Source organism: Rissa tridactyla (genome assembly GCF_028500815.1).
Source record: "Rissa tridactyla isolate bRisTri1 chromosome 24 unlocalized genomic scaffold, bRisTri1.patW.cur.20221130 SUPER_24_unloc_1, whole genome shotgun sequence".
In the NCBI taxonomy this organism is placed as follows: domain Eukaryota; kingdom Metazoa; phylum Chordata; class Aves; order Charadriiformes; family Laridae; genus Rissa; species Rissa tridactyla.
Genome location: NW_026529338.1, coordinates 78,474 through 105,645, shown reverse-complemented (window position 1 = coordinate 105,645; position 27,172 = coordinate 78,474). Strand labels below are relative to the sequence as shown.

Sequence of the window (27,172 nt, the reverse complement as noted above, 5' to 3'; positions counted from 1 at the left end):
AGCGGTTTGGGCCTGACGCTGAACCGGGGGCCTGAGGTGACGTGATGGAGCCCACGAGCAGCTGCGGATATCTCCGCCCGGGAGAACAGGCCCGCTGCCTGCCCCGGTGCTGCTGGGAGCGGCGGGGCCGTGGGCTGGTGAGCCCCACCGGGGCTGGGCTGCCCCCTGGGCACCACTGGGCCCTGCACCCAAATCCCGGCGCCGGATGGAGAGGACGTGGAGAGTACCGGGCCTGGCCCGCAGGGTCCCGGCTGAGCCCCGGTACCGGCCCGGAGGGAGGCGGGGGTCGCGGTTGGGCCCCTGTCACGGCCCGGAGGGTCCCGGGGCGAGTGCAGGCCTCGGGCCCGGCGGGACTACAGTTCCCGTCATCCCCCGCGCGGCGCCGGACTACAGCTCCCGTCGTGCCCCGCGAGGGAGGCGTTGTCTCGCCCCGCCCCCCCGGGGCCGTGACGCCAGCGGGCTCTATGGCGACGCGGTGACGTCGCGGGCGGGGTGAGAGGTCACGGCGGCGGCGGCGGCGCCGGTGCGAGGGCAGCGGAGCCGCGTCCCGGCCCCGGTCATGGCGGCCCGGCGGCTCCGCAGCGCCCTCCAGCTCGGGGCCCGGCAGCGGCTGCGGGCCGCGGCGGCCCCGCCCGGCAGGTGAGCGCCTGCGGCCCCCCGGGGCGGCACCGGGCGGGGGGCGGCGGGGCCGGGGCGGGGCCGAGGCCCGGAGCGCTGGCGGCACCGGCGAGCGCCGCGGGACAGGGCCGTGGCGAGCCTCGCGGGACGGTCGGGGACGGGGGGACCCCGCGGGGCGAGCGGCCTGCGGTCCCGGCCCCCCGCGGTGCCGGGGGGACCTTGGGGACACCGAGGGGACGCTGGCGGGGGCGGCAACGGGGGTCCCGGGGGCGCTGCTGGCCCAGGGGCCGCAGGCAACGGCCCCCGGGCAGGAGGGGGGGACTCAGAGGGAGCCCTGGGCCTCGGCTGGGGCCTGACCTTGGGGCAGACCCCGCGCAGGGGCGAGGGCCACCCCCGGGGGGGCCGTATCCCGGGAGCGGGCAGGTGCCAACACCTCCTTGGGCCAGTGACATCGGCGGGTCGGGAGCTGGCTGGTTTCCTCGGGAGAGCAGAGAGTCCGGGAGACCTCAGGCCACCCCGCCGTGTCCCCCGCCGGCACTGACCTCTGCACCCGGCCGCGCTGCCAGCGCCGCTGTCACTTGCCAGCTCGGGGCTGCTACCATTCACTCAGGGACGGAGAGACTCTCACGAGCCCCGGGCCGCTAGCCCCTCCACCGGCTGGGTCAGCGGCACGGGAACAGCTGCGGCGTCGTGCCGTGGCGCCGGTTTCTGAGCCAGCTCTGCTGGGCCCCGTCACGGTGCAACGTACGGCACCGAGCGCTGCCAGGCAGGGCCGCGGTGTGAACGAGGAGGGGGGCGATGGCCTCGGGGGGCGGCCGTGGGGGCCCAGCGCTGCCGGGGACTGCGCAGCCGAGGGCCACAACCCGGGTTCGCACGGCTCAGCCGCGCCGCCCGGCCCCCCACGTCGCCCCGGCTATTCTGGGAGCTCGGGGGCTTGCCAAGCTCCCCGGGTGACTCCTCTTGGCGCAGGAACGTTCCACGGCTCCTGGGAGAAGCGGGACCTTTCTCCCCTCGGCCACCGCTCCTGGAGGAGAGCCGGTGTGACCTGCCTGAGGCACAGCTAAAAATACCCGCCCTGTCCGCGGGCACCGAGGGCTGCCAGCCACGGCTGTTGGGGAGGGAGCCCGGTGGCGCCAGCTCTGACCCACAGCCCCACCGGCCCCGGGGTGCTCTGGGTTACAGCCCCCCACTGCGACGCCCAAGCCATTGCCGTCCCGGCATTTGGTGGGGACCAGCTGCCGGGGCTTGGGCGGGTGGAAACGAAGCCGAAGGAGCTGATGGGAGGACCCTTCTCCCAGGCTTGGCCACCCGGGACCCAGCTGTGCCCTCGGGGCTCGGCCTCTCCTCGAGGAGGTGGCGATCCTTGTGTCCCCTCCCCGCACCATCTGCCCCACACCTGAGTGGTGAGACGGGGCCGGGGTGGGACGCGGAGGAGGGAGAAGGTCTGGGCCGAGCAGGGCTCTGTGCTGCCGCTGGAGCCCGGCGTGGGGCTGGGGTAGAGGTGGGGAGGGGCGGCGGGGGGGTAACGGGCAGTTGTCCCTGCTCCGCCGGTCCGGATTAGGTGTCCCTGAGGTCAGGTTTCCCCTTCCCCGGCCTTCCTCCTCTTGTGCAACAGCAGCCCTGGCACCAGCGCTCGGACTTCCCTGTGGCTGGGGGCAGCCGCGGGCACCTGCTTCGTCCCTGATTTCCCCCCCGCCACACACCCCCTAGGGACAATCCCCACCCCGGGAGGGACCTGGGCAGGTCTGGAAGGGGCCCAACATCGCGGCTGGGCTGCCCCGCTTGGCCCAGCGGCTCCGCTGGCTGGCCCCGCTACCGCCCGTCTCCCGCAGGCACACGGCCCTGGGCGGCCTCCGGCTCAGCCGGCTCGGCCGGGCGGCGAGTGGCGCCGAGTGGGAGCCCCGGACCCAGCCCAGCCGGTCTTTCCTCAACCTCACCAACAAGCGGAAGGAATACTCGGAGCGGCGCATCATCGGGTAGGTGCGGTGGGTTCCCCGCCGGCCGGGCGGCGCAGAGCCCCACGGCCCCGGCTGCCACGGCCGCTCTGCCCCGCAGGTACTCCATGCAGGAGATGTACGACGTGGTCTCCAACGTGGAGGACTACAAGAACTTCGTGCCCTGGTGCAAGAAGTCGGTGGTGGTCTCCAAGCGGACGGGGCACGTCAAGGCCCAGCTGGAGGTGGGCTTCCCGCCCGTGGTGGAGCGCTACACTTCCATCGTCACCCTCGTCCGCCCCCATCTCGTCAAGGTGAGCGTGGCCCCGGCATGGCGGGGGGAGGCCACAGCATCCTGGCCGGCTCCTTGGGCCCCCCCCTGACCAGCTGCTCCCCCTCCCCAGGCCGTCTGCACGGACGGGCGCCTCTTCAACCACCTGGAGACGAACTGGCGCTTCAGCCCCGGCATCCCTGGCTACCCCCGCACCAGCACCGTGGATTTCTCGGTAAGACCCTGCTCCGGGTGGCTCCCGGGCACGAATCCCCCCCGCCCCGCCCCTCCCCAGGGCAACCGGGGGAGACGATTCCTGCTGCAGAGAGTTGCCCACCCGCCGCCGTCCCCGCCGGGGACTCACGCCACCCCCACTCTCCTCCCCAGATCTCCTTTGAGTTTCGCTCCCTGCTCCACTCCCAGCTGGCCACCGTCTTCTTTGACGAGGTGGTCAAGCAGATGGTGGCAGCCTTCGAGCGCCGGGCGGCCAAGAACTTCGGGCCCGAGACCCGCATCCCCCGGGAGCTCATGTTCCACGAGGTCCACCAGACGTGAGGACGGCCCCGGCCACCGCGGACTGTGCCAGGGCCCCGGGGGCCGCCCGGCCCGCGCCCACCCACCTAAATATTTATTTGAGTGCATCTCTGCTGCCGTCGCCTCGACTTCCCTCCCGGCCCCGGGGGCCAGAGGTGACGCTCCTGCGAGCGTGGGGGCTGCCACGAGCCCCCGGCCCCACTGCGGGAGCTGCGTCCCAGCGCTGGACTCCCTGGTTTTGTAGCTGATTTTGGTTTTAAGTTTTGTTTTATTCTGGGGAGCTCTTCCCCCCCCCCCAGCCCCGTTTTGTTCCTTTTATCTCCTTGGCAAGGCCAGAGGGTCCCCGTGGCAGGGGCAGCTCCGGTGCCGGCTGTGCCTGGCCCCACCACGTCGCTCCGGGAGAGCGGGAGGAAGGTATGGGGGGGTCACTAGTGGGGGGAGCCCAGCCGGATCCTGCTGGGGAGCACAAGGCTGGGGGGGGGCAGAGGCAGTGAGTGCCCAGGGAAGGAAGGGGCCCAGCTGCCGGGGCCCCCCGGCTCCCCAGGAGCGAAAGGGAAGGGGAGCGGGGCGGGAGGAAACCCCGGTGGGGGCCGTGGCCAGGCACCGGAGCCGAGGAACCCCCCCCCCCCCCGCCCCCCATTCCCCAGGCAGCCCCCGCTCCCCCCGGCAGCCCCGCCGTCGCACACTTTGCACAAGTTACACGCACAGGGAGGGGGAACGGGGCGGCCTGCGCTGCCCCCCCCCACTGCCACCCCCAGCTCCCACCACCAGCCCAGGCGCCAGCGCCACAGGGACCAGGATGGCCCCGGCCTCTGCCCCCAGCCCCCCTCGCTCCCCCCCCCCCCCCGCCATGTTCCTCCGGTTCCAGCTCGCTGTTCCTTACCTTTGGTGGGGGAACGTGGCGGGGCTCCAGCTCCACTCAGCCAAAACGTCCATCTGTGATGGGGGTGGGGTGGTGGGGGGGGGGTTCCCTGACCGCCAGCGCCCCCCCCCAGGCTCAGCCCCCCCCCCCCCCCCCCCCCAGTTCCATCCCGGTCACCGAGGGCACCGTGGCCTTGCTGCCCGAGGAAGGGCTTCTACAGGCCAATAAAGAGCATTTTCCAAGGGTTCGCAGCCTCCTGGTCCTCATTCAGCGGCCACGGGAGGGGGGAAGCTGGGGCTGGGGGTGGTGGGAAACAACAACACGCCACGGGCTGACACACACACACACACACACACACACACACACACCCCGCAACCGAGCTGGTACCTGCGGATGCCACCGAGCCCGGCGCTGCCATTTGCCGAGGTCCCGGGGGACCAAGTGCCACCGTGCCGGCCCCAGCAGGGACAAAACAGGAGCTGGGGACAGCCCTCGGGTGGGGGCACCACCCCCTGACCCCCCCCCCCCCCCCCCCCCCCCCTTAAATCCTACAGGAGCAAAGCAGAGCCCAGGGCTTGGGAGGGAGGGAGGGAGGGAGGCTGCGGGTTTGTTAATAAAAACATTTATTTTGCATTTTGTTGTTGTTTGTACAGAAGTGCCTGATACCTGCGAGGGGCCGGGGCCGGGGTGCGTGGGGTTGGGGGGGTGAAGGGGGGGGTGCCCCAGCTCCGGCTACCGGGGGGCATCGGACACGGGGATTCACACAAACACGGGGGCGCGGGCCGGGGAGGAGTGTATCGAGTCCCTGCGTGGGGAGGGCCGGGGGGGGGGCTGAGACATTCATTCTTCACCTGCTGCCCCGCGCGGGGTGGGGGGAAACCGGACACGAGTCTGGACTGAACCCCTCTCGGGGGGGGGGGGGGGGGAAGGTGGGAGGGGGCTGCGGCGGGGCAGGGGGGGTGCCCCCAGTGCCCAGCAGCGGGGGAGCCGGGGGGGCTCCCAGTGTGCGCGGTGCTGCTGGGGCGGGGAGGGGGTGCAGGAGTCCGTCCCCCCCAAACCTCGCCTGGGGTGGGGGGGGGGGGTGGGGGGGCGCGGGGCAGGGCGACCCCCGGGGCTGCCTCTGCCCCCTTCCCGGGGCAGCGGGGAGGGGAGAGGAGCGGCTGGGGGGGGGCCCTGCGGCCGGTGCTGAGTGGGGGGTTCAGTGCCGAGGGGGGGGTCAGTGCCGAGCGCGTCCGGGGCCCGGCGCGGCAGCGTTCCCTGGGGAGCAGCGAGCCACGGCCCTGTCCCCGCGTCCCTTCTTTACCCAGATTTGTAGCCCACGAGCTGCATGAGGCCCTTCGTGCTCATGGACTTGGGTCTCTCCAGGGGGAAACCCAGCGCCCGGCTCCAGATGAGCTGCGAGAGGACGCCCAGGGCCCGGGAGACCCCGAAGAGCACCGTGTAGTAGTTCATCTCCTTCATCCCGTAGTACTGCCGGGGGAAAAAACAAAAAAAAACAAAAAAAAAAAAAAAAAAGAAAGAGGCGTCAGGGCACGGCAGCCCCAGGGAGGGGGGCAGCCAGGAGCCCTCAGCAGCCCCCCGGGGAGCGGCGCCGGACCCCCGGCTCACCTGCAGCAGGACCCCGCTGTGAGCGTCCACGTTGGGCCAGGGGTTCTTGGCCTTGCCCTGCTCCAGCAGCACGTTGGGGACAATCTTGTAGAGCTGGGCCACCAGCTTGAACATGGGGTCCTTGGGCAAGTGCTTGAGGGCGAACTCCCGCTGGCAGGTGTAGCGGGGGTCCGTCTTCCGCAGCACGGCGTGTCCGTACCCCGGCACCACCTGCAAGGACGGGGAATGAGGAGGGGTCAGAGCCCGGCGCCGCCGTGGCCCCCGTCCCTCGCCCTGGCCAGAGCCGGACTCACCCTGCCTGAGTTGAGCGTGTTCCAGATGAAATCCCGCAGCTTCTCGTCCGACACCTCCTGGCCCAGCTCCTTCTGCAGGTCCGTCAGCCAGAGCAGCACCTCCTGCGGGCACGGCAAGCGGAGGAGGGGGTGAGAACAGCGGTACGTGGACGGACGGACAGACGGACAGAGACGGACGCGCGGAGGTGCCCACCTGGTTGGCGAGGCCGTGCAGGGGCCCGGCCAGCCCGTTCATGGCGGCGGCGAAGGCGAGGTAGGGGTCGGAGAGGGCGCTGCCGACCAGGTGGCTGGTGTGGGCGCTCACGTTTCCCCCCTCGTGGTCACTGCAGGGGCGAGGGGGCACGTCAGCTCGCCCCCCTTCCTACCCAGGGCCCCCCACAGCCGCGGGGGCACCCCCAACAGTTGACACCCCCCCCTCCCGTGATGTACCCAGCCTGGCACAACCCTGCCCCGCGGCTGCCCGTGGCCCCACGCCGTGTGCCTGGTGACACCCCCGGAGCAGCCCGGGCACGTCCCAGGACCCGGCTCCATCCCTGGCCCCGGGGCCGAGCCCCCCGCCTGCTCCTGCCGGCCCCGTCCGTACCTGTGGATGGTGAGGTAGAGCCGCATCAGCTCGATGAACTGGGGGTCGGTGTAGCCCAGCATGTTGGTGAAGTTGTGGGACCAGTCGAGGTTGGGGTCGATGGCCCCGATGCTGCTGCCCTCGCGGTAAAGGTTGCGGTAGATCTTTGCGGCGACGCAAGGCAGTTTGGCGATCAGGTCCATGGCGTCCTCGTAGACAAACTGGGACCAGCGGGGTAAGATGGGGGCGGCTGCTCTCCCCCGGCGGGGGCGGGGGGTGCGAGCCCTTGACGCCCCGCGCCCAAACCTGCGCCCGTGCTCGGAGCCGGGGTGTTTGAGCACCCCCCCCCAACCGGCGCTGCACCGGGACCCGTCGGTTCCCCCCTCCCCGTACCTCCCAGTACTTGGCGCGGTGGATGCCCTCGGCGTAGGCGCGAGCGAACTTGCTCTCGCTGTTGAGGGCCGTGATGGCGGCGCTCAGCTGGGACATGGGGTGCAGGTTGGTGGGGAAGTTGTCCAACATGGTCACCACGTGGGAGGGCAACGCCGCGCGCCGGGCCCACTCGCGCGACACCCAGCTCACCTGCGGTGGGGGACACGGGGCAGGGCGCTGAGCAGGAAGGGGGGGCGGCAGGGGGCCAGCAGCCGCCCCCCACAACCGACACCCCCCCCACCACACGCATTACCTGCTCCTGGGTGGGCACCTCTCCCGTCACCAGCAGCCAGAAGAGCCCCTCGGGCAGCGGCTCCTCTCCCCCCGCGGCTTTGGGCAGCAGTTTCTGGCACTCGGGGATGCTGTACCCGCGGAAGCGGATGCCCTAAAAAGCCCGGCACCAGCGTCAGCCGCTGCGGCGTCACCCGCGGGAGGCGGGCGGGCACCCGCGCAGGGCAGGATCGGGCCCTACCTCATCGGGGTCCAGCACGGAGGTCTCGTAGATCAGCCCCTTCATGCCCCTCATCCCGCCGTACACCTGGGGGAGGGTGGAAAGGAGAATCGGTTACCGGCCGCGGTGGGTGCAGCCCGGCGGGGACGCGGCGTGTGTGTCCCCCCCCACCCCCCGCCACTCACCATGTCCACCGTGATCTGCCCGATGGCCGTGTTGCCGTGCTGCTGCCTGAAGCTCTTGATTTTCGCCTGCTCCTTGGGGATCATGCTGGCCAGGACGTCTTTCAGGTTCTGGGAAGAGGGGGGGTGGGGGTGGGGGTGGGTCGTGAGCCCCGGTAGGCGCCGGGGGTGTCGAGCACACGCTGCCCCCCACCAGCGCCGGCGAAGGGTGACGGCAACGGGGGCTCCTCTTACCGTGGCGGCGCTGGCGTGACGGGCGGCGAAGAGGACGCACGGCGCGTTCTGGGGAAGAACGGACACAGGGACACGGTGTTACCCGGGGAGAGCCCCACTGCGCACCCCGGCCGCCCTGTTTTGGGGGCGGGGGGGTGTGTGGGGGTGTGTGTGTGGGGGTGTGTGTGTGCAGCCATACAAGCAGCCACCAGCCCCGGAGCATTCCCAGCTCTGGAGCACAGCACAGCCCAGCACCGCATCACAGCCCTGGTCCTCCAGCCCCCGGCGCAGCCCCCCAGAGTATCCCAGGCCCCAGCGCAGCCCCCCCCAGAGCATCGCCAGCCCCCGGCGCAGCCCCCCAGAGCATCCCAGGCTCCAGCACAGCCCCCAGCAGAGCCCCCCAGAGCATCGCCAGCCCCCGGCGCAGCCCCCCAGAGCATCCCAGACCCCCGGCGCAGCCCCCCAGAGCATCCCTGGCTCCAGCAGAGCCCCCCAGAGTACCCCTAGCCCCTGCACAGCCCCCCAGAGCATCCCCAGGCTCCAGCAGAGCCCCCCAGAGCATCGCCAGCCCCCAGCGCAGCCCCCCCAGAGCATCCCCAGGCCGCAGCACAGCCCCCCACACCACACCTAGCTCCCACACAGCCCCCCAGAGTATCCCCGACCCCTGGGGCAGCCCCCCAGAGCATCCCTGGGCCCCAGCACAGCCCCCCAGAGCATCCCCAGGCCCCAGCACGGCCCCCCCACAGCACACCTAGCCCCCACACAGCCCCCCAGAGCATCCCCAGGCCCCAGCACGGCCCCCCCACAGCACCCCCGGCCCCCGGCACAGCTCCCACGGCAGGAGCCACCCTGTGACTCCGGCGAGGTCCCGTCTCACAAGGACGCTGCGCCCGGCAGCCGCGGCGGTGGCTTCCCTCGCCCACGCCTGCCGGAGCTCAGAGCCAGGCAGGTTGAGCGGGGCCGGCCGGGGCAGGGTTAGGGGGGGCTGGGGGAGGAGGGGGGGGTACGGAACGTAGGGTCCCCGGTGCTGCACCGCGCTCATTCCCATCACGCAGGCTGCCGGCCGCGTTCCGCTTCCGGAGCCCGGCCAGGCCGGCATCGCTGCCGTTTTCCTGCACCAGGGTTGTGGGAACCGATCTTTGTTGCGTGGGTGGGGGGACTCCGGCCGGGAACGCCCTGACGCAGCCGGGGAACCCGGGCCTGGCAGCGCCCGACCCACGGCGGGGGACACGGGGAGGGGGCTCGCCCGCAGGGCACCCACCGCAAACACCCGGGTGGGCAAAGCGGGGCCGGGAATCGCCTGCCCGCGGCCACCGCTGTGATGGTGGGGGGGCCACATCCCGAGCCGTCACCTTCCCCGGGAGCGCAGCCAGAACGTGACTCGCTTTTTCCACCGGCTGCCAGGGGACGCGGAGTGGCGGGGGGCTGGGGGGGGGGACACACACAGCGCTGCAGCGAGCCCCCAACCCGGACCGGGGGGGGGACCCCGATACCCCCAGTGGGGCTGGAACCGGCCACGGCACCGTGTCCCCCCCTGCAACAGGCGGCACCGGGAGGGGAAAATGCCGGCGGGAACAATGGAGGCGGCAGCGGGAAGCCCAAGGTCAAGGCGGCCGCTGCCCCGGGGGTTCTTGGAGTGGGGGGGGGTGTCCGCCCCGCACCCCGTTTCACCGGGCGTCCGCAGGGGCTGGTCCCGGCCGGGCCGGGCTGTCCCGGAGGTGTCGCCGGCTCAAGGTCACACGTGTTGGCGGTGACACCGAGCGCCGGCGGAGGGGGACGGGGCAGACCCGGCCACCCCGGGACCCTCCCGGGTGCCCCCCCTCCCCGCCGCCGTTTGGAGATGGGGGGGGGCCCCCCCCGTTTTGAGGGGGGGGAGGGCGGCGGCAGGGGCGAGTCGGCGGGGTGGCCCCAAGCGGCGGGGGCGGCGATGTGTCCCCCCCCACCACCACCACGGGTGAACGGGGCCAAGTGGGGCACGACAACACGCCGGGCCGGGCCCCGGCTCCCAAAATAACGCCCGGTCGATAGAGACGCCGCAGCGGCCGTTATGAAACGCCGGGGCCGCGGCCAAGGCAAACCGGGGGGGGGGGGGGGGGAGGCGGAACGGACCGGGCTCGCCCTAGCCCTGCACCGTTGCTCCCCCCAGCACAGCCCCGGAACCGGACAGGGGGTCCCCCCCCGCTGTGACCCCTTTGCCCTCTACAGCACTGGGCTCTCGGGGGGGGGGGGCGGAAGGGAACCCCCAACCCCCCCCCACTACCGGTGCCGCCCGGAGGGAGCCCCCGGGGCTGGCGTAGGCCCTCTCCCGCCGCAGCGCAACCCCCCAGTGGGGGGGGAAGGCGGGGGGGGGGGGAACGACTGCAGCGGGGTGGGGATCCCCAGAATGGGGGCGGGGGGGAGGCAGCCCGCCCCATCGCTCGGTACCGGCGCTCCCGGCGGAGGCGGCGCCGGTGCCCGCGCCCACCACGTGCAGCCGCTGCGGCGCGCGGCCCCGCGCGTCCCCCCCACCCCCCTCCCGCGTCGCCCCTTTAAGAACCGGCCCCCCTCCCCCCCCCCCCCCCCCGCCGCGGCGTCGCCCCTTTAAGGCGCGGCGGGGCCGGGGCGGGCGCCCTCACCTTGGGCCCGCGGAGGCGCGCGGCCGCCCGGCTGCCGGCGGCGAGGAGCGTCATGGCGGCGGCGGGACCGGGGAGGGCCGGGACCGGGGAGGGCCGGGACGGAGCGGGGCCGGGAGCGGGCGGGTGCGGGGCCGGAGCGAGCGGCGGCGGCGGCGGCCGGGGGTCCTCGGCACGGCGGGCGGGGCGGGGCGCGGCGCTGGTTATTAGCATAGCCCCGCCCCCGCCCGCCCCCCCGGGGTCGAGCCGTTCGCCATTGGCCGCGCGGCGCGGCGGGGGGCGGGGATAAGCAAATGAGGCGGTGGCGAAGTGGGGGCCGGGCCATAGGTGGCCGCCGCGTTCGCCTGATCGTGGGGCCGGGGTGGGGTGAGGCGACGCTCCGCCCACACCCCCCCCGCGTGACGTCACCGGCTGCAGTGCGTGACGTCACGACGCTGCATCACCACCATCCCTCCCCCCGGGCGCGTCGGTGCTGTTCGGCTGCGGTGCAGGGCCGCCCCGTGACGTTCACCAGGCACTCGGCCATGTGCTATGACATCACCGAGGGCTGTGACGTCACCCCTACGCTCAGCCGCGGGGGCTCGAGGTCGCCCTGTGACATTGCCCCGGTCGACGGTGACGTCAGGGGCCTGGGACAAGGGGCGTGGCCCGGCGGCGGGTGACCGTCCCCGCTGACCCCAGGCCATTGCCCCGCTGGCCCCGGGGCAGGGGACGGGCGGTGGCCCTGGGGCAGGCGGGGACGGGACCCCCCCGGTGTCCCCAAGGGGTGACACAGGGCCGAGGGGGTAACGTGGGGCCGAGGGCTCATCGGCGGCTGCTGGGGGACGGTCACCCACTGCCAGGCCGAGCCACGCCAGGTGGGCACTGGCCACGAGGGAGCCCGAGTCACCGGAGGGGACACGGGGACACACACGGAGCTGCCACCAGCCCTGCCTGGTGGCCTGTCCCCCCCTTCCGCGCGCCCACAGGAGCCAGACCTGCCCTCGGCTGGGCCCGCGGCGCGGCCACCGCGATGCCCCTTTATTGCCTGCAGCAAAACCGGCCCCGGTGCCCGAACGCCCCGTCCCGACGGGGGCAGCTGGGCCCCGCTGTCCCCTGCGGTGTCCCCCCGGCAGGTCCCGGGTTGGCAGCCACCTGTGAAATGTCCCGCTGGGAAATGAGGACACGGCTCCGGCCCCCGTGGCCACCTCATTGGGGAGCGGGGCCAGCGTCCTGGTGCCCCTGTGGCGGCGGCGGACGGACAGGGAATAAATAGGACAAGAGCATCGGAGCGGGCGAAGGGGGGTCTGCCACAGCTCCGCGGCTGCCCGGCCCGGTGGGGGGGACGGACGAGGCAATCCAAGAGGTAGGGGGACATCCGGACAGAGCCCGGTGTCATCCTGGTCCCACGAGGTGGCCGGGTTGGGCTGGCACCATCCTCCGGCGGCAGCCGGGGCCTCCTGTGTCACAGCTCGTCGTGCGGGATGTGCAGCGCGTGGTCACACAGGTCTGCGGTGACAAAGGGCAGCACTCTCAGGACACAGCGGAACCCCGTGGGACCCGTCCCTGGCTGCCACCTGCCTGGAGCATGGGGACAAACATGCGCGGAGCACCGGGGCCGGGCGCAGCCGTGACCTGCGCCAGGGGACACCTGCGCCAGGGGACACCTGTGCTTCCCCTTCGCTTTCTTCTGGGGTTAATGAGAAATGCAGCTGTTTGGACAGAGCTGCCGCCACGGCCTTTCCCCGTGTCTGGCACCCGCAGCCCCCCCGGCAGCCCGGAGCAGGCAGCGGGTGCCCGGCTGGGGCCAGGCTGAGCCCCGGGAGCAGCCGGCAGCACGGCGGGACCCCCCCTGGGGAAGGAGCGTTTCCCCCAGCGCAGGTGCCAGGCCCAGCAGGGACCCACCCTGGCCCGGCCCTGCGGCCGTGGGCCACGTTCATTAATAGGGAAGCACAAAGGTCGCGGCGTGGCCTGACCCCGGTGTTTGCGAGCTGGAAATAGCCCTGCAGGAAGGGAGACGGTGGGTGCGGGCGCCCGGCCATTGGCTGTGCCGGGAACCCTGCACCGGAGCGGCCAATGGATCCGGTGCGGCAGCTGCCCTGGCTCGGCCCCAGGCAGCCCCCGGCTGGGCACAGCCTCCAAAAAAAGCCGCAGTCAGCGGGGGCTGGCGCGGGGCAGGCAGCGGGGCTAAGGGATGTGAGGATTTTGGGAAGGACTCGCAGCTCCTCCCGTCCCAGCGCTGTCAGAGCAGCCACGACCCCCCTGGGGGCGGCAGGAGGGTCCCCTCCCCTGGAGAGCCTGGCCCCGCTCACCCGTCCGCTTGCTGCAGAGCCGGTCCTTGACGTTGTCGGCCTCGTGGGAAAGGAATTCGATGAGTTCGTCCTCGTACTCCTCGGCGATGCTCTCGCACTGCAACAGGAGCCGCCTGCGCGTCAGCCAGTGACCGCGGGTTGACAGGGGACGCCGAGAGCACCCGGGGGGAGCTCAGAGCCAGGCCCCGCCGCCCCCAGCCCAGCCCGGGAACAGCCTCCTCCCCTTCAGCCCCAGGAAGGACAAGGGGAAGCAGCCGGGAGCTGCCGGTGGGACCAGCTCATCCCTAGAAGGGCCTCGGCTGCCCGACACAGCGGGTCCCACCACCCAAAACCTCCCGACAGCCACCACAAGGACCCAGTCCCCGCACGCACCGCAAACTTCAGGCTAGAAGCTACGTCTCCATCAATTTTGACCCCGGAAAGGTCCATCTTGGTCCCGTCATGGGAGATCACCCGGACATAACTCTTACGGTGGGTGGAGGGATCCACTTTTTCCCCGTATTCCTTCATCTTCTCGCACACCCGCTCCAGCAGCTCCGTCAGATGTGCCTCCGACCGGGCGTAGGGCACCTGTGGCACGAGCGAGGGATCAGCGGGGCCAGGCCTTTGAGCGTGATGGTGGAACAGGAATGCCGGGCCAGACACCTCCACGGACGCCCTGGGAACGCCGTGGGGCTGCGCTGGTGACAGGAGGCGGCGGAAGGCAAGGAAGGGGAGATGGGGCTCCCCCAGCGCCGCTCTGCCGCAGCCTCCCCCCGCCGGGAGATGCCTCACCTCCACCACCGACTGGCTGCCATCGGGGTTGATGCGGAACGAGCCCATCTGGATGGTTTTCCTGGGGTCGACCTGGGCGATCTCCCACTCCAGCTCGTCCACCAGCGCCCGGCACGCTGCGGGGGGATGCGGGCGTCAGCGGACCGGAGCGAACGGCGCTGCCCGACCCCACACCAGCCCCTGGCACGGACAGACCCGTGGCTGCCCAAAGCCACTGGGGGTAACTGGTGTAACTGGTGCAGACGGGAAGGGCCGGTCTGCAGGGAGTGGGTCCCCAGGGTGCCCCGTGGCCCTTCGGGAATGGCTGCCTGTCCCCGGGCAGCGAAAGTGTGGACGGGTGGCAGCAGCCACAGGACGAGCAGGTCCCAACGGCCGCCTCGTCCCCGCACCACCGTCCCGTCCTGTGTCCGTCCCGTCCCGTCCCATCGCTCCGCACCTCCGCAGTGCAGGTCCTGGCTCCGGCGGGCGCCGGCTGCGGGCAGCAGGGCAGCCATGGCCAGGGCCAGGCCGAGCGCAGGTGGGATCCGGCCCCTCATCCTCACGGCTCCGCTGCAGGGCGACCTGCGGGCACGGGCGGCTCTAGGGCTGGCGGCCTCTGCGTCCCCACACCCCCAGTCACCCCCCAGCTCCATCCTCGGCGGGGCTCTGTTCAGCCCCTGGGGCCCCCTCGTCCCCTACAGAGCCGCGCTGTCTATAGGGTCTTGTCCACAGTGTGCCCCCCGCCCCGATCCCCACTGAACCCCGTCCCCTGCAGGGCCCGTCCCTGCCCTGGGGACCACAGGGACACCTCCCCTACGAGATTGAGTCCAGTGGCCCCTATAAAGCTCCCTGATAAGATCGAGCCCAGACCTCCCTGTAGACCCCCCCCCATAGAACCCCTCCCCTATAGGGACGAGCCCAGAGACCCCTGTAGAGACACCTCCCCTATAGGGACGAGCCCAGAGACCCCTACAGAGCCCCCTCCCCTATAGGGACGAGTCCAGAGACCCCTATAGAGACACCTCCCCTATAGGGACGAGCCCAGAGACCCCCTATAGAGCCCCCTCCCCTACAGGGACGAGCCCAGAGACCCCCTATAGAGCCCCCTCCCCTACAGGGGCGAGCCCAGAGACCCCCTATAGAGCCCCCTCCCCTACAGCGGCGAGCCCAGAGACCCCCTATAGAGCCCCCTCCCCTACAGGGGCGAGCCCAGAGACCCCCTATAGAGCCCCCTCCCCTACAGCGGCGAGCCCAGAGACCCCCTATAGAGCCCCCTCCCCTACAGGGACGAGCCCAGAGCCCCCTGTAGAGCCCCCTCCCGTACAGGACCGCGTCCACAGCTCCCCCAGAGCCCCCTCCCCTGCAGGGCGGCGCTCACAGCCTCCCCCGCAGTCCCGCACCCGGCGGGCCCGGCCGAGCCCCCAGTACCCTCCGCTCTCCCGTCCCGCTCCACCGCCCCCCGCCCCGGCCGGCTGCCCCGGGGCTGCCCTCGGTGCCGCCTGTCCCGCCGCCCCCCTCCGCCCGACCCGCCGCGGCGGAACACCGCTCGGAGACGGCGGCGGCCGAGCCGGTCGGGGCGGCCGAACGGGTCGAGGCGACCAAGCCGGTCGGACCGGCCGGGGCGGGTCCATCCCGTGCGCAGGCAGCGCCGCGGGCAGCCCGGGACGAGCGACGAGGGCCCCGGCGCTGCCAGGGCCCGGCCCGCGTGGCGCTCGGCCCCGGGGAGGCGGGGCCTGCGCTGACTCCGCCCCCACGGCCGGCCCGGCCCCGCCCCTGCACTGGCCCCGCCTCCCCGGTGCCAGCCCCGGCCCCGCCCCGGGCTGCTCCGCACCGTGTCCTGGGTGCCAGCCCCGGCCCGGGCCCGGGTCCTTCCCGCCCGTGTCTCCGCTGCCAGTCCCTAACCCCGGAGCCAAGGAGGAGACGGCGGCGCGGGTGTCCGAGTCTGCTTTATGAGGGCGCCCGAGCCGGCGGGCGAGGGGCCGGGGGGATGCGGTGATTCCCGGTACCGGCAGGGAGAGGGAGTCCCGGGGCACCGGGCCCCGGGGGACGCCCGGGAGGGTCGGGCAGGGTCGGGGACAGCCCCGTCCCCGCTGCTGGTTCCAGTTCCACTCGTGTCCGCCTCCCTCGGGGGGTCCCGGGGCTGCTCCTCGGTGGGGTCCGGTCAGAGGGCCAGCACCGGGGGGTACACGGCCCCGTCTGCCGAGAGAGAGCAGGGTGAGGGGGCGGCGGGGGACAAGGGGGGGAACCGGGAGGGGGGGCAGCGGCTCCTTACGCTTGGGGCTGCTCTGGCTGTCGGGCTCAGGCACCTTCCAGTCCATCTTGCGTCCCTTCTCGTAGAGCCCCTTGAGCACCTTGCGGAACTCCTCGGGCTCGGCGCCCTGCGGGCTCAGCTCCAGGTACTTGCGGTAGAGCTGCAGCGCCGTGCGCGCGTCCTCGATGCTGTCGTGGGTCTCCCCCTGGATCTTCAGGTCTGTGGGGACAGCCCTGGTCAAGCTGGTGGGGACCCCAGGCGGGGGAAAAACCTGCCGCAGGTCCCAGGCTTTGGCCACTGACCCAGGAAATACCAGGCGAGGAAGCGCAGGGAGATCATCCTCTTCCTCGGGATGTGGAACAGGTAGACGGTGTCGATCACCTGGTCCTTGGGCACCTGGAAAGAAGAGAGGGTCCTGCTGACAGGGCATGGAGGGGCAGCCCGGTGCTGCCACCAGCTCCCAGCACCACCCCCCACCGAGACCCCGGGCTGAGGGAGGGGGGCTCGGTGCTGTCACCATCAGGTTGATGACACGAAAGTCCTTCTGCAGCCCGTGGCCCACAAACTTGACTCCCACGTCAATGAGGAAGCGCAGCTTCAGGTAGGTGGATTTGAGAGTGGTGAGGTGCTTGGAGGAGATCTTGGCATCCAGGTCTCCCGGCTTGATCCCCGAGTACTGGGTCAGGTAATCCACCACCTGCGGAGAGCGAGGCCTGTGGAGGCGGGCTGGGACGGCCAGGGGGGTCTGCACCCTCCCGGAGTCCCCTGCCACTGTCCCAGGGAGGGGGCTGTCATCATCACGGGTGCCCCTCCATCGAGCGGGAGGCAGAGTGGGTCCGTGTCCTCCCTGCGGGGCTGGGGAGCTGCCCGAGGCCAGGTGGGAGCCCCATACCTGCTCCTGGGTGGAGATGTAGTCGTCGATGAAGGGGACGCCCTCGTTAGGGCCCTGCCCGCGCACGCACGTGATCCTGGCCACCGACATCTGGCTGGGCTTGATGGTGGATTTGGTCCCATCGCTGCGCAGCTCGGCCTCCTCCTGCGGCGGGCGAGAGGAAAGCGCGGTGACCGCCAGCTCCCGCAAGTCTCTGGGGACTGGGGGCACCCACAGGGGCTGCCCTGTTCCCCTGTCCCCCGCTGCAGGGAGGCCTGACCTCGTTCAGCGTGACAAACTCGGCGTCCAGCCCCACCAGGTCGCCTGCCTGCGGCATCTCGTTCAACATGAGGGGGATGAAGGTGGCGTGGCACTTGCGCTGCTTGCGAGCCAGGGAGGCCTCCGCCAGCAGCACGCTGGCCTCGATGGGGTTCTTGACTGCGGCAAAAGAGGAAGGGAGATCAGCCGCCAGCCGGCGTCGCTGGCCACGCGGCCACTTCCACCCCAGACACTCACTGACGAGGTTGTATTTGGCGTTGAGGTTCCTCCGGGCGTAGTACAGGATAGCCGGCACCTTCCAGCTCATGTCGAACTGCACCGCCTCACACTGCACGGGGAGAGGGACAGTGCAGGGGCAGCCCGGCGTGGGGGAAACCCCCCTCCCCGGGGGCCCCGCAGCCATGGTCTGGCCTCGACGCAGGGTGGCACTGCCCCGAGCGCTCACCTTGTCCACGGGCTCGATGAGGAAGTCGTTGAAGAGGTACCACTGCTGGTGTGTGACTCCCTGGGGCGAGAGACACAGGCACGGCCTTAGGGGCCCCCCCAGGCAAACGCAATGACTCCTCTACCCAGTTACCAGGGAAAGAGGGGTGTGACGATGCCATGTGGGAACTCCCGCCCTTCCTGGGACACCGTGGGGAAATCCCTGCTGGCCTGGGTGGTGATGATGTGCATGTGAAGCGCTTGGGGCTGGACAGGCACCGTCTGTGCCGACTCCTAACCAAAACTCCACGGAGATGCAACAGATAAGAGCCAGGGCTGCAGCCTTGACACACTCCGGGAATTCCTGGCTTGGGCATCTCCACCAGACACCAGGACTGCCCAGACCAGCCCCCTTTCCTCGGGAAGGGAGATGACGTCCCAGCCCTTACCTGGAAGTACAAGGACCTGCTGGCAACGTGCCCGCGACCAGGAGGAACTAGCCCAAGTGTGGGAAGAGCTTCTTCGGCCCTTCCCTCCCCGTAAGGTGCCCCAGCAGCACTTGGCGCTTTAGGGCTGCCCAGTACATCCAGCCAAACGCTCAACACTTGCACGAGACCCAGGAACGGGTCTGTTCAACTGCCCGAGCCCTGAGCAAGCCATGGGGCAAGGATGCCTCGGCCAGGCAGGACTCCCGGGGAGCTCTCGGCAGCCTGTGGCTGGGAAAGCACCCGTCCCGCAGGGTTCTCACCTCCTTCCTTTGGTGGTAGGTCTCTCCCACTTTGATGTGCCCCACCAAGCTGCCCCCAGTGCGGGAATCCAGGATGTGGACGACGGTGGCCATTAGATCGTAGATATACACTGACTCCGGGTCGTCAGTTGGGCTCAACTGCAAGAGGAACCGGCCCCGGGGAAACATCTGAGCCCCGACTGTCTGCCAGGCACCTCCCAGGCCTCCAACCCAAAGCCCAGAGCTCATCTCACCACCGTCCCAGAGGTTTCCACGCTCACCCGAGGCGTCTCTGAGACAGCCTCATTCTCTCTCGACCACACACGCTCGGCAGAAAGCAGTTCTGAGGCAGTTCTGCTCCCGCAGCCCCACGTGCACACAACCACGTAGCCCCAGAGGGATGTCGTCAGCCTTTACCTCATCGCTCTCACTCCAGTTGCAGACATCCAGCTCCTTGCTCTTGGTCAGCCTCATCTTGATGGCGTGGGGGATCCAAATGTTCTTCAGTTCCTCCACGGAAGGATACGAATGCCCTGTGGTGGGGTTCCCCAAATCCTTCCTGCACAGAGAATTACGGAAGGCCGAGTTGGAGGGAGTCACAAAGATGTCATCGAGGCCAACTCTCTGGGGCAGGACGCCCACCGCCCCACACGCCAGCCTGTTCCTAAACCTTCCGCAGGACAGACGGGGCGGCCAGAGCCGCATCACATCCCCACAGCTGCCTTAGAGCAGGACCCTGGGAAAGGGGTCCTGGGACCCCTGGGAAAGGTGGTCGGCTAATATCTGCCAGACAGGGCCGATACACAGTCCTGGGTCTTTTTTTCAGGCTGAAAAGGGAAGGGGAATGAGGTCTGGGGGCTCAAAAGTGGATCACAAGTTGGATGACAAGCGTATCCGAAGGGGATGCGGTGCAGGGCGCCCGTACAGGGTCACAGTCTCGAGAGCAACAGTGAGACTGTTCCAGTTCAGAGCCCAGCAGGAGCTACAGACGGGCAGATGATCAGATTATCATTATCAGAATGAGAAATGGCCCTGAGCTCCCCAAGGCCCAGAGAACAACCCAGCAGGCGTCACTGCTCAGAGTCGCCAGCCCAGGAACGGTCACCTACCACTCTCCAAGAGAGATTTCTTTGCCTTTGGTGATGTCAAAGCCTCCTCTCTTCATCATGGCTCTCTGAAAGGCATACTGGCAACGAAACACAGGCAAGCGTCAGCGCGGAGCAACAGGCTGGGCTTGGGAACACGTGGGCGACAGCCAGGCCAGAAGTGGGGGGAAAAAAGACAGGGACTTTAAAGTCAGTGACAGGGAAAAAGACAGCGAGGGAACCCCAACTGTCCGCCCGCTCTCTGCTGGGCTCGTGCTCTGGGAAGCGGGCACTGCCTTGCTGCTCCTGGGTCCTGGGGGACTGGGGGAATGAAAGAGTGACTCTACTGCAGTCCCGTCAGCTTTGTCATGGCAGGAGATCTTGTCTTTTCCAACTCCGAACGCACGGCTCATGCTACAAGCATGACCAAATACCAACACGTCCTCTGCAAACAAAGTAGGGTGACGCTCGGGTGGAGAGCGAGAGACTTAGAGACAGCGAGATCAGAGTGAAAACACCTCCGCAGAACTGGACACGCAGCAAAGCCCGTGTGCCAGGGAGAACAAGCCTGCTTCTGCCCCAAAGTGTCTCCCCCACCTCAGCCTGTGTCTTCCAGAAATCTGCCTCCTTGGAGCTGTTCACCTCACAGTTAATGACCAGGACGTCCGGCAGGCAGCGGATGTTCCGGGTCTGGACCTGCAGAGAGAGGAGGAGATGGAAGACAGGCAGCACCGAGAACCCTGCGGAGGCTCAAAACTGGATTTGGCACATGCTTCCCTCCTGCAGAACTTCTGCCCCACTGCCTGGCCAGTTTCCTGGTAGCCGGGGGGCACGGCAAGAGCACCTGAGGTGGGGAGCGGGCTGCCACCTCCGAGCGGGCGTGATCAGCTCACGGGGGGTTCCCTCTGTCCCCCTGTCCCGGGGGGATTCAGCTGGGATCCGCGTGATCTGCGAGACGCATCGTTCCAGCTCTCGCACAGCCCAGGAAATACCCGACGCCGCGCCGGCTTGCCATCCTGGTCAGGAACCGAATCTCCAGCACCCGCTCAGGAGGTTCCCCACTGACTAATGGAGAAACTGCCCCCGCTCAGCGGGCGGCACGGGGTGCTCACACCCTTCTCCCACACCCCCTTGCAGCCCGTGAAGCGCGACGTGCTCGCACCCCCCGCACCCAGGCTCACCGTGGGCTGATACTTCTCACAGTTCTCACACCAGGCTTGCGTGTTCTGCTCCAAGCAGATGCTTCGCTTTAAAATTTGGGCAAACTCATAATCTTTGACCGGCTTTTCTGGAGGGAGAAAGGAGAATAACGTCACCTTCCAACACACAAATCTTTACCAGTTTAGCTCAGCCAAACCTCTGGGGTTTTCCTCACAGCCACCAGCGAGAAAGCCAACCCCCAAATCTACCTTTCTGTAGCCAAAAGCTTGGCTGGTTGGAAACCCACCACTAGACCTTGGCTGCCGGGTCTGCCGCAGCCCAGGCCAGCAGCTCCTTGCTGCAGGTGTTTGTCACCTGGAAAAGTCACGGCTCATCCGTACTGATAACAAACCCCACCCGGATGGGGAAACGCAGCAGCGTTAAACATGCCAGGCCCTGCCCTGCCCGCCCCTGCCCGTTACCAGCGCTCTCGGGGTAGGAGAGGGTGAAGAGCAGCGTGGAGGACAGGCGGACGGTTTCCTTGCCACAGCGACACATGCTGCAGTTCTCCATCTCGCAGCTGAACAACTGCCCGATAACAGAGTCCCCCGAGGACCCAAAGCTGCTGCAGAAAAAGAGCACCGGGGTTAGCAAGATCCCGGCAATTCCTGCAGCGTGGGGCTGGCTGGTACAGTGGGCTGAGCGCCAGGGACCCACACATTTCAGGGTGCACAAGGGTGGTTTGGGGCCAGCACCCAAATTCCAGCAGCTCTCGGGGAACCGGCCATCAGGCTTCCGGAGCCAGTGCCCTCTGCGCAGCCCCAACCCATCAAGCAGGGGATTTAGGCTTAGGAGGGACAGGGGTTCAGCACAGGGTTCATACATTGCCGTAGGGGCAGCCTGCGGCTCCGCGTGTTCCCTCAGGACAGACGTGGGTGGCAATAAAGCTCCTTCCTGAGCGATGGATGGGGCCTCCGGGAGCCAGACCCCCTCCCTGGTTCGGTTACTCCCTGTCCTGTCCCCGGGCAGGGAATTTACCTGCTGCCAGCTCCTCGATACGCCTGCGGTCCCTCCTGCTCCTGGGTTTCCTGGTGCAGCTGAGTAAGGATGAAACGGTTCCAGCTCTGAATCAGCCGCCCCAGGTTCACCTTCCCTGTGGCTTCGTCCGAGTCAGCCAGGATCAGCCCCAGCGCCGAAGCCTCTGGGATTGTGCGGAAAGCCCGCAAAAAGTTGCTTCCCTGGGGATGGGGCAAGAGTGGCATGTCACCGAGGTCAAGTGACAGGAGTTTCCACCCTGACTGATGCCATCACCCGAGGACTTGGCACCACCCGGCTCCTCTGTGATCTCTCTGACCCTCCCAGGCAACCCGGCCTCAGGTCACGCTGGGCTCACCACGGACCTGGCAGGGGTCTCCTCGGGACAGATCCAGCATATGGAAGAGCAAGCCCAGCTCGCAGCCCAGGCAGAACTCCTTCTGGCACAGGTGGTTCTGGACCAGGCAGCGCACTGGCTCCAAGAAATACAGCACCTGGCAGAGACGGAGCAGTCAGGGGAGGTCCCGGTGGCCACGGGGGTCTGGGCAGGGCTGGGGCATCTCCCACCTGGATCATGCAGTTGCAGTAGGCGTTGGGGATGTGGGGCTCCAGGCCCGCAAACAGGGTCTTGTTGTAATGTTTGAAGTCAAAGTCTTCCAGCCCCAGCTTGGAGTATTTGATGGTGACCTGAGTAGAGACGCAATGCGTTAAACACGCACCTTCCCACACCACGGGACACTGGCAAAACACGTAGGTGCTCCCCATGGAGACATGGGCGGCCGCTTGGGCCCAGGCAGGTCCTTCGCCCCAGACAAGCCCAGCCTGGGGACTCCCAGCCAGCCCCCCGTGCTGTGCCCCAGAAGGCCGCTACCTTCCTGTACTTCTTGGCCACCATGTAGAGGTGCGGCTCCTCTTCTCGCCCAATGGGGGACTCGGGGACTTGGCTGAAGCTGTCGAACTCATTGTCCGTCTCTTTTAACCGATAGGGAATCTGCGAGGGGGAAGAGAAGGGAAGAACGGCTGAACCCTGAGGTGGAGCGAAGCACCGTGTACTGAAACAAGCAACTCCTGGGCTTTCCTGCCTCCCCGAATGAGCAAAGGAATAAACCAGAAAGGAGTGGGGCCCTCCCTTAACCTGCACGAGGCCTCCACACCTTCCTTCTTGCAAGGGACTTATCACTGTGGGAAACTACAGCGGCGCTGCGGGCAAGGGCGGAACACAGCAGTGTTTTCCCAAGGGCGAGGGACATGCCATAAACCTTCAAACCGGACAGCTCAAACCTTTCCTACCACAGAGCGAGTTGTCAATAGAACTGGGCTTCTGGCCCCGGGAGGGGGGGACTCCAGCCCTGCCCCAGGGCTGGCTCACCCACTGACACTGCTGAAGAAAACCTGTAGCCTCAAAACTGCCTCCTGCGACACCCCAAGCCAGAGAACTTCATCCCTCGCCCCCGTTCTGAGCCCTGCAGAAAGGTCTGAGGGGGTTCAGCAGCGAGAGTTCCATCCCTCCCCTGAACTGCAGACCTGCGCTGCCGGCAGAAGTACCCCACGCCCCGCACAATCCCCTCCTGAAAAGAGGTACCTGGTTGCGGAGCTTGGTCCTCGGGTTTGGGGCGTAGCCGATGAACCCCACTTTCTTCATGGTGCGCAAAATCTCGGGATCTACCGGAGGGGCTCGCCTGCAAAATACACCACGACTCAGAGGCTGCTCTGTTTGGCAGCATCGTTTAACCAAGGGCCTTGCTGGGTGTGTTCGGGGACCCACCAGTGGGTCACGAGAGTTCCCTCCGCTCGTCCTTCCCCCCGGACCTCAGTGTTCATTTTCTGTCACAACAAAACACCTGGGCTGCAGCAGAACACAGCAGCAGCGCTGAGCGCAGGCGCGTTTGGGATAGGGCTCAGGCAGAGGAAAAACAAGTTTCCACACAGGCAGAACTCAACCAGGATCCCACCGGGATCTCCCCACCAGGAAGACGGAGGTTTGGCCATACCCTACCATCCTCAGACCTGCCCAGTTACTGCACCCCAGCAGTTAAGCTCCGCCACAGGGAACTTATCCTGCCTTTCCCAGGGCACATGATGAGGAAGGGCAGTGCCCGCCACGAGACGGGCGAGCAACAGAGCCGCTCTCCTGCTGCCGAGACCCAGGGAAGGAGAGGAACTCTGCCGGGGCCAGAATTCCCCTGCTGGTTTTCGTTGGGAGAGACTGGCAAATTACCGGGGTGCTGGGGCAGAGTTGGCAGCGGGCCAGTCGGAGAGCAGGGTGTCATTGGTCAGCGGCACGGGGATGAGCGAGAGCGGCACGAGGTCCTGGTTCCAGTCCAAGTGGGGCAGCGTGTCCACAATGCAGGGCAAGGCGAAGTCGGTCTCCCGGGAGTAGGCGTTGAAGGTGACCTCCGGGGAGTCGGCCCAGAGGTGGACGCACCCCTCCGAGTCGCCGAAGGCTAGGGCCTGCTTGCTGGCCGAGACATCGAAGGTCATGATCAGGGGCCCAACGGTGTTCACGTGGAAGATGTCAGCGGGGTTGGCGAGGCCGGTGGGCTCGCAGAACTGGCACTGACCTGCGCGAGAGGGATGCGCGGAGTGATGTGACACCAGGGAGCACTCAGCTGGGCTAGCACACGGTGACCCAGCGCACATCTCGCTCACGGGGACAACTCTATCCCACTGGGATTTGACCCTGAGCCTGAGGAGTGCCGAGACTGTCGCCCCGCTCTCACCAGGGGAGCAGACCCCGGTCGGCGGGGGGGACACACAGCGTCACCCACCTGTCTGGGAGATGATGGCCAGGCGGGAGGTGTAGGTGGGGATGAAGCGGAGGAAGAAGGGGTCGATGTGGACCTGCAGCGGGGTGGTGGCCCGCATCATGCGCAGGTCGTACACCTTCAGGAAGCGGTCGCAGGCGAGGCCGTTCATTCGGCTGGAGAAACCGCAGGTCACCAGCAGGTTCCCGTGGACATCAAAATCAGACAAGCTGCCCGAGTACGCGTCGAATTCGTGCTCCACCACAAATGTGCGCAGGTCGCGCAGAGAGACCTGGAAGGGTAAGACGGGGATGCTGGGGGTCACGCAGGCAGCTGCCGGCTACTCGGGAGCCCCTCGGGCTCCGGGAGAAGGTGGACACCAACTCCAGGGTACCCTGGAGGGAAGCCAGCCATCAGCAAGGCTGCCAGGTAGGACGGGGCTGGCGTTACCTTCCCTGAGGTGTGCCCACAGAAAAAGAAGCGGTTGGACTGCCTCATGATAGTGATGCCAGGAACCTCCACGGTGTACTGGGAAGGAGGTAGAGGAGCGGGGTGAGCTCCAGAACAGAGCACCTCCCGGCAGCAGGGAGCAGCCCCCAGCCCAGCCATACCTTCTGCGTCTCCTGGACGGTGTTGAGGTCTATCTCAATGACGTGGTTCTGCAGCCCACCAACGAGCAGCGTACTGCTGTCTGTCAGCAGGAGACTGTGCATGTCCTCGGACTCATCCATGCTGTGGGAGAGGGGAGAGGGGGAGAGGATGGCCCTCGCGCTCCTGCCCAGATCAGGGAGGCAGCAGGGACAGGGCGGAGGATTCGCCCTCGCCCAGATGTAGCTTTTACACCACCAGCAGAGGGGCACTGCGCACCCCCAGGGAAAGGTGTGCGCCTGCTGCCAGGGAAAGGCACTCACAGGTAGTCAAAAATGATGAGGCCTCCTCGTGACATGTACTTCAGGTTGGTTTTGGTCAGGAAAAGGACACCGTTCTCCAGGCTCTGGATCTGGCGGATGTCATCACTGCTGTTCACTTGGAAGGAGGAGTATCGCTCCAGCGTCGGGCCGAAGAAGGAGGTGGCGTGGCCCTAAAACCAGCCGGGGACAGGTTCGTCATGACCCACCTGAGCTTCACTTGGATGTGACACAGGCAAACGCCACTTTGCCCCAAGGGGAGGCAGCTATCGGCTGCCTTACGGCCTCAGCCAGCCCACAGTGGGGCTTCCCACCCCCTGTGTGCCCCAAACTGTGGAAGACTGCTTTTCCTTTTGGGGCAGATACATGCAGACACAAGTAAAGAACCAAAAGCTCCAGCAGCCCCACACATCAGGGCAGTAAAGATACATGGCAAACACCAAGAGGCTCATGCTCTGAGACGCATCAGCCACCGCCGGGCAGAAGCTCTGCACCGGCGCAGCACAACCCTGGTTTCAGCAGGACTCTCCAGCTCGGCCCTGTGCTGAACCGCTCTCCACCCGGAGGCAGTTTGTCCCACACTGGTCACAGTGGGCAGCAGGAGTGGCGCAGACAGTCCAGCTCGGGGCAGCGACCCTCCCTGCCCTGCTGCCGGAGCGGGCACCTACCCCATGGTTCCCAACCCACAGCATCTCTTCATGCAAGTCGAAATGAGAGACGGAGACGGGCACCCCCACTTCGGAGACGGCGGTGTGCAGCTCGCTGTACATGCCCTCCATGAGGTGCACCGACTCCGGCACCGCGATCCCCTCTATTGGCACCCCCTCGGCATCCAGCTCCACGTTCTGCAGCAAGCTGGGGTTGAGATGGGGGTCCAAGACGGGGTCCAGCGCAGGGTGCAGGGGGGGTGCATACTCAGCGAGGGAGGGGTCGAGACCTTCAAAATTCATGGTGAAAACCAGCGTCGCCCTTTGAAACCGAGAAGGAACTAAGTCGGTCAGTGAGAACCGCCAGGGCCCCCCGGTTCCTAGAAGGCCCAGTGACTCCAGGGCACGGAAAAGGCAGCTGGAATCCCCAGGGAGTGTAAGGTGCGGAGCTCGGGCCGGGGACACCGGCAGCACCGGGCCTACGCAGGCAGCCGGGACGGTAAAGTCCCTTCCCCGGGACACAGTCAGAGCCCCGTCACGGCCGAGAGCCGCCGGGGGAGGGAGCCCGCAGCAGCCCCGGTGCATCAGGCAGCTTCCCCCGGGAGCCGGACCCCCACCGGGCGCCGGACGCTCCTGGAGCTCAGAGCACCGCCCGGGCTCCCGCTGACCCTCCCGAGCCTCCCCCGCCGCAGCCCGGCTCCCCCCCCGCCGGGGAGGCACCGGGCCAGCTCCGCACCCGTCTCCTTTATCTCCGGAGGCCGACACCGTACGCACCGGCGGTATCGGCGGCCACAGGACCGCTGCCGTTGGCGGCGGGGCCGGGCGTGGCAGGGCGGGGCGCGGGGGGCCCAGGCCCGGCCCGAGCCGCGGGGCCCCCGCTGTCACCGCCGCGCCGCGGGCCCGGGGCCGCTACCCACAACCCCCCGCGCTCCGGCCAAGCATCCCACAGTGCCCCGCGCCCCGCGGCGCCCGTTACCCACAGCGTCCCGCGCCCGCCGTTACCGAGCAGCCGCGGGCAGGGCCCCGCCGGGGCCGCGCTCCCGGGCCGGTCCCGCCGCGCCGCCGGGGCCGGGCCGGGACCGCCACCGCCCCTCCCGCCGTCGCTATGGCAACGGCACCCCACCCACCCCCGCCCCCCCGCGCTCTCGCCCGGGGCCGGCGGACCAATGGCAGCACGGAGCCGCGGACGCCGGCCAATCAGCGCCTGAGCGAGGCGGGACTAAGCGGCGCGGCGGGCAGCGTGCCGGACGGCGCGGCGGAGGGGACAAAAGGACTGAAACCGGCCGTGGCGGGGCGACGCCCGGGTCCGGGAGAGCCCGGGGACGGGGGGAGCGCTCCGGGACCCCCTTCGACCCGCTCAGCACCGCGCAGACCCCCGGGAGCTGCCTCTCCGCTGCGGCACCTGTGGCCTCGCCCCGTCCCGCGGCCTCCCGCGGCGGCCCACGG

The 27,172-nt window shown here is 68.6% G+C and overlaps 4 protein-coding genes across 8 annotated transcripts; 1 reads left to right on the top strand and 3 right to left on the bottom strand.

Annotated features, from left to right (window-relative positions):
• Nucleotides 1–495: 495 nt before the first annotated feature.
• COQ10A (coenzyme Q10A) lies at nucleotides 496–4,464 on the top strand. The gene is made up of 5 exons (XM_054187223.1): nucleotides 496–639; nucleotides 2,451–2,594; nucleotides 2,674–2,866; nucleotides 2,957–3,058; nucleotides 3,211–4,464. The coding sequence occupies exons 1-5, from the start codon at nucleotides 560–562 to the stop codon at nucleotides 3,376–3,378; spliced, it is 687 nt and encodes a 228-aa protein (XP_054043198.1). The 5' UTR covers nucleotides 496–559; the 3' UTR covers nucleotides 3,379–4,464.
• A 361-nt stretch (nucleotides 4,465–4,825) lies between these two features.
• CS (citrate synthase) lies at nucleotides 4,826–10,732 on the bottom strand. Its single transcript, XM_054187214.1, has 11 exons — nucleotides 10,576–10,732; nucleotides 7,982–8,029; nucleotides 7,751–7,858; nucleotides 7,587–7,652; nucleotides 7,368–7,499; nucleotides 7,076–7,264; nucleotides 6,704–6,903; nucleotides 6,314–6,443; nucleotides 6,121–6,222; nucleotides 5,828–6,037; nucleotides 4,826–5,689 (listed from the first exon to the last, which is right to left on the bottom strand). Exons 1-11 carry the CDS (start codon nucleotides 10,627–10,629, stop codon nucleotides 5,519–5,521), a joined length of 1,410 nt encoding a protein of 469 aa, XP_054043189.1. The 5' UTR covers nucleotides 10,630–10,732; the 3' UTR covers nucleotides 4,826–5,518.
• Nucleotides 10,733–11,535: 803 nt separating this feature from the next.
• On the bottom strand, nucleotides 11,536–15,471 carry CNPY2 (canopy FGF signaling regulator 2). 3 transcript variants are annotated; one of them, XM_054187220.1, is made up of 6 exons: nucleotides 15,045–15,262; nucleotides 14,074–14,198; nucleotides 13,638–13,753; nucleotides 13,236–13,433; nucleotides 12,864–12,960; nucleotides 11,536–12,060 (listed from the first exon to the last, which is right to left on the bottom strand). In XM_054187220.1, exons 1-6 carry the CDS (start codon nucleotides 15,245–15,247, stop codon nucleotides 12,017–12,019), a joined length of 783 nt encoding a protein of 260 aa, XP_054043195.1. In that variant the 5' UTR covers nucleotides 15,248–15,262; the 3' UTR covers nucleotides 11,536–12,016. The 3 variants fall into 3 exon arrangements, with proteins under 3 accessions (XP_054043195.1, XP_054043196.1, XP_054043197.1); XM_054187221.1 differs by lacking the exon at nucleotides 15,045–15,262 and adding an exon at nucleotides 15,448–15,471 and having other exon boundaries at nucleotides 11,538–12,060; XM_054187222.1 differs by lacking the exon at nucleotides 15,045–15,262 and adding an exon at nucleotides 14,995–15,016 and having other exon boundaries at nucleotides 11,538–12,060.
• Nucleotides 15,472–15,522: 51 nt separating this feature from the next.
• PAN2 (poly(A) specific ribonuclease subunit PAN2) lies at nucleotides 15,523–26,800 on the bottom strand. Of its 3 annotated transcripts, none has more exons than XM_054187189.1 (26): nucleotides 26,729–26,800; nucleotides 25,748–26,048; nucleotides 25,083–25,252; nucleotides 24,783–24,903; nucleotides 24,622–24,699; nucleotides 24,196–24,463; nucleotides 23,646–23,988; nucleotides 23,010–23,106; nucleotides 22,299–22,418; nucleotides 21,995–22,114; nucleotides 21,793–21,921; nucleotides 21,431–21,630; nucleotides 20,875–21,017; nucleotides 20,434–20,540; nucleotides 19,850–19,948; nucleotides 19,277–19,353; nucleotides 18,585–18,726; nucleotides 18,189–18,326; nucleotides 17,463–17,522; nucleotides 17,255–17,345; nucleotides 17,019–17,176; nucleotides 16,760–16,903; nucleotides 16,385–16,564; nucleotides 16,170–16,263; nucleotides 15,889–16,086; nucleotides 15,523–15,812 (listed from the first exon to the last, which is right to left on the bottom strand). In XM_054187189.1, the coding sequence occupies exons 2-26, from the start codon at nucleotides 26,027–26,029 to the stop codon at nucleotides 15,778–15,780; spliced, it is 3,594 nt and encodes a 1,197-aa protein (XP_054043164.1). In that variant the 5' UTR covers nucleotides 26,030–26,048; nucleotides 26,729–26,800; the 3' UTR covers nucleotides 15,523–15,777. The 3 variants fall into 3 exon arrangements, with proteins under 3 accessions (XP_054043164.1, XP_054043162.1, XP_054043165.1); XM_054187187.1 differs by lacking the exon at nucleotides 26,729–26,800 and adding an exon at nucleotides 26,501–26,643; XM_054187190.1 differs by lacking the exon at nucleotides 26,729–26,800 and adding an exon at nucleotides 26,501–26,643 and having other exon boundaries at nucleotides 20,875–21,014.
• Between the last annotated feature and the right edge of the window lie 372 nt (nucleotides 26,801–27,172).

What these genes read in the sequence shown, in the direction of transcription:
- COQ10A (XM_054187223.1), top strand. Translation starts at nt 560, where the DNA reads ATGGCGGCCCGGCGGCTCCGCAGCGCCCTCCAGCTCGGGGCCCGGCAG. An exon ending in GCGGCGGCCCCGCCCGGCAG is followed by an intron (nt 640 to 2,450) that starts GTGAGCGCCTGC and finishes CGTCTCCCGCAG; the next exon opens with GCACACGGCCCTGGGCGGCC. An exon ending in TCCGCCCCCATCTCGTCAAG is followed by an intron (nt 2,867 to 2,956) that starts GTGAGCGTGGCC and finishes CCCCCTCCCCAG; the next exon opens with GCCGTCTGCACGGACGGGCG.
- CS (XM_054187214.1), bottom strand. Translation starts at nt 10,629, where the DNA reads ATGACGCTCCTCGCCGCCGGCAGCCGGGCGGCCGCGCGCCTCCGCGGG. An exon ending in AGGTGCCCACCCAGGAGCAG is followed by an intron (nt 7,265 to 7,367) that starts GTAATGCGTGTG and finishes CCCCCACCGCAG; the next exon opens with GTGAGCTGGGTGTCGCGCGA. An exon ending in CTCTACCTCACCATCCACAG is followed by an intron (nt 6,444 to 6,703) that starts GTACGGACGGGG and finishes TCGCCCCTGCAG; the next exon opens with TGACCACGAGGGGGGAAACG.
- CNPY2 (XM_054187220.1), bottom strand. Translation starts at nt 15,247, where the DNA reads ATGGACCCGCCCCGGCCGGTCCGACCGGCTTGGTCGCCTCGACCCGTT. An exon ending in CCAGGACCTGCACTGCGGAG is followed by an intron (nt 13,754 to 14,073) that starts GTGCGGAGCGAT and finishes ATCCCCCCGCAG; the next exon opens with CGTGCCGGGCGCTGGTGGAC. An exon ending in GCAGCCAGTCGGTGGTGGAG is followed by an intron (nt 13,434 to 13,637) that starts GTGAGGCATCTC and finishes CTCGTGCCACAG; the next exon opens with GTGCCCTACGCCCGGTCGGA.
- PAN2 (XM_054187189.1), bottom strand. Translation starts at nt 26,029, where the DNA reads ATGAATTTTGAAGGTCTCGACCCCTCCCTCGCTGAGTATGCACCCCCC. An exon ending in GGACCAAGCTCCGCAACCAG is followed by an intron (nt 22,419 to 23,009) that starts GTACCTCTTTTC and finishes TCCCCCTCGCAG; the next exon opens with ATTCCCTATCGGTTAAAAGA. An exon ending in TCATCGAGCCCGTGGACAAG is followed by an intron (nt 17,346 to 17,462) that starts GTGAGCGCTCGG and finishes CTCCCCGTGCAG; the next exon opens with TGTGAGGCGGTGCAGTTCGA.